The 3,153-nt window shown below is 50.7% G+C and overlaps 1 protein-coding gene across 1 annotated transcript in view; it reads left to right on the top strand.

The window, feature by feature from the left end:
- HMGCL (3-hydroxymethyl-3-methylglutaryl-CoA lyase) overlaps positions 1-3,153 on the top strand; it is an 18,374-nt gene that overhangs the window by 12,396 nt on the left and 2,825 nt on the right. Inside the window, 2 exon segments of the mRNA XM_010830042.1 lie at positions 2,651-2,749; positions 2,751-2,840. Coding sequence (XP_010828344.1) covers positions 2,651-2,749; positions 2,751-2,840 — 189 coding nt within the window.

The raw sequence follows: 3,153 nt of genomic DNA, 5'->3' as shown, positions 1-3,153 counted from the left end.
TTAAAAGATGATGCTGTGAAAGTGCTGCACTCAGTATGTCAGCAAATTTGGAAAACTCAGCAGTGGCCACAGGACAGGAAAAGGTCAGTTTTCATTCCAATCCCAAAGAAAGGCAATGCCAAAGAATGTTCAAACTACTGCACAATTGCACTCATCTCACACACTAGCAAAGTAATGCTCAAAATTCTCCAAGCCAGGCTTCAACAGTACACGAACCGTGAAGTTCCAGATGTTCAAGCTGGTTTTAGAAAAGGCAGAGGAACCAGAGATCAAATTGCCAACATCTGCTGGATCGTTGAAAAAACAAGAGAGTTCCAGAAAAACATCTACTTCTGTTTTATTGACTATGCCAAAGCTTTGTGTAGATCACCACAAACTGTGGGAAATTCTTCAAGAGATGGGAATTCCAGACCACCTGACCTGCCTCCTGAGAAATCTGTATGCAGGTCAAGAAGCAACAGTTATAACTGGACATGGAACAACAGACTGGTTCCAAATTGGGAAAGGAGTACATCAAGGCTATATATTGACACCCTGCTTATTTAACTTATATGCAGAGTACCTCATGCGAAATGCCGGGCTGGATGAAGCACAAGCTGGAATCAAGATTTCCAGGAAAAATATTAATAACCTCAGATATGCAGATGATACCACCCTTATGGCAGAAAGCTAAGATGAACTAAAGAGCCTCTTGATGAAAGTGGAAGAGGAGAGTGAAAAAGTTGGCTTAAAACTCAACATTCAGAAAACTAAGATCATGGTATCTGGTCCCATCACTTTATGGCAAATAGATGGGGAAACAATGGAAACAGTGAGAGACTTTATTTTGGGGCTCCAAAATCACTGCAGATGGTGACTGCAGCCATGAAATTAAAAGATGCTTGCTCCTTGGAAGAAAAGTTATGACCAACCTAGATGGCATATTAAGAAGCAGAGACATTACTTTGCCAATAAAAGTCCATCTAGTCAAAGCTATGGTTTTTCCAGTAGTCATGTATGGATGTGAGAGTTGAACTATAAAGAAAGCTGAGTGCCAAAAAATTGATGCTTTTGAACTGTGGTGTTGGAGAAGACTCTTCAGAGTCCCTTGGACTGCAAGGAGATCCAACTAGTCCATCCTAAAGGAAATCGGTCCTGAATATTCATTGGAAGGACTAATGTTGAAGCTGCAACTCCAGTACTTTGGCCACCTGATGTGAAGAACTGACTCAATGGAAAAGACCCTGCTGCTGGGAAAGACTGAAGGTGGGAGGAGAAGAAGATGACAGAGGATGAGATGGTTGGATGGCATCACCAACTTGATGGACATGAGTTTGAGCAAGCTCTGGGAGTTGGTGATGGACAGGGAAGCCTGGCATCTTGCAGTCCATGGTGTCACAAAGAGTCAGGACACGACTGAGCAATTGAACTGAGAAGAACACAGGGCAGGAAATGAGTTCGAGCAGCCCAAGAGCTTGTGTCATTTTGTCCTCAAAGCCACCCTGCAGGAAATTCCTTGGTTAGAACTCTATGCTCTCAATGCCATGGGCCCAGGGTTCGATCCCTGGTCGGGGAACTAAGATCCTGCATGTGGCACAGAGCGGCCAAAACAAAACAAACAGATCACCCTGCACTTCTGGAGTTCTTGTTATTCCAATTTACGGTTAAGGAAACTGACACTGACTGACTTGCATGCAGGTTGCATGTGGAGAAAGCAGGTCTCAGCCCATGTCTGTCTGCCTCCAGCGCCCTCCTGCTCTTCCTGCACACCAGGTAGCAGCCAGAAACGAGTGGTGGCTAACAGGAGCCACTGCTTCCTGAGAGTGGCCGCTGCAGTCCAGACCTTAGCCTCCTATTCCCCCAGTCCTCCCCAAAGGCTCGTCCTCGTTTTTCAGGAGCAGAGATTGAAGCTCAGGAAAGTGAGGTCCGCTGCCAAGGTTCCCCAGCCAGTGAGCAGCAGGACTGGGGCATTACTTCAGCATCATGTCACTCCGCCACCCGCCGCCTTTGCTGCATCCTCTCCCGCCCACCGGCTGCCACGGGCTCCTTGTCACCCTGCCTGCGTGGGCAGTGGAGGAGGGGCCCACCATTTCCTTCATCCCACAGACCACTGTTGAGTATCGAGTATCGTTTCCGTCCTTGGCCCTGCCACATCCTTCCTCCCCCTTCTCCCCAGAGCAGTGGAGGGCAGCATCTCATGGAGCAGATCCCGCTCTGGTTCTGCCATGATCTTAGCAGTTTATGGACGGGCTTCTGAATTTTTCATAGCCAGGTCCTTCTCTTAAAAATAGAGAACTAGCACTTCAGATCCCTGACTTCACACATCTGCTTACCAAGGATAGAGCCACGTGAAGGGAATCGGTTCTCCTGATTCCCGCCCCAGGTCTGACACCGTGGGTGAAGGTGGTAAGGGAAGGATCAGCTGGAGTCTGAGACCCTCGGAGGAAAGCCACAGGGGTTAGAGCCCGGGGCCTGCACCGATGGCTAGCACTGCTCCTCACGTCTGTCTCCCAGTGAGCAGAGTGAGGAATCAGTCCCACTCACAGAGTTAGTTGTAAGGAGTCTCTGGTCCAAGAGGAGCTTGGTGCCTCGGACATGGAGGTGTTCTGCGGAGGCCAAGGACCCCGGCTTGAGGAATCCGGGTCCTCCAAGAGCCTGCTTGTCTCCCCAGGTCACCAAGAAGCTGTACTCCATGGGCTGCTACGAGATCTCCCTGGGGGACACCATTGGCGTGGGCACCCCTGGGGCCATGAAGGACATGCTGTCTGCTTGTCCTGCAGGAGGTGCCAGGGACAGCCCTGGCCGTCCACTGCCATGACACCTACGGCCAGGCCCTGGCCAACACCTTGACGGCCCTGCAGGTAATCAGGGCATGTCCTCGGATAGAGGCACACGTCCATTCTCCCACAGGGCAGGGCAGCAAGACAGCTGTGTTTCGTTTATTCTTTGAGCAAGCCTTCACTGTGTGCCCACACCTGTGTGCCAGGCCCCGGGCTGGCCACGGTGGACACAGACATGCCACCCTGCCCTGAAAGTGCCTGCATCTGTCTGTCAGGAAAGACAGTGGAGAGTTAGGTGACAATCCTAACGCACTGTGACAATGTCATGGGGACTGAGGATGGTCCCCATCCCAGCTGGGGGTGGGGGAGGGCAGAGAGGATTCGCCGGAGAAGG

This window comes from Bison bison, unplaced genomic scaffold (assembly GCF_000754665.1).
Source record: "Bison bison bison isolate TAMUID 2011002044 unplaced genomic scaffold, Bison_UMD1.0 scf7180017864516, whole genome shotgun sequence".
Taxonomy (NCBI): domain Eukaryota; kingdom Metazoa; phylum Chordata; class Mammalia; order Artiodactyla; family Bovidae; genus Bison; species Bison bison.
The sequence above is the reverse complement of the archived record's forward strand: the minus strand, read 5'-3'. Positions and strand labels throughout refer to the sequence as shown.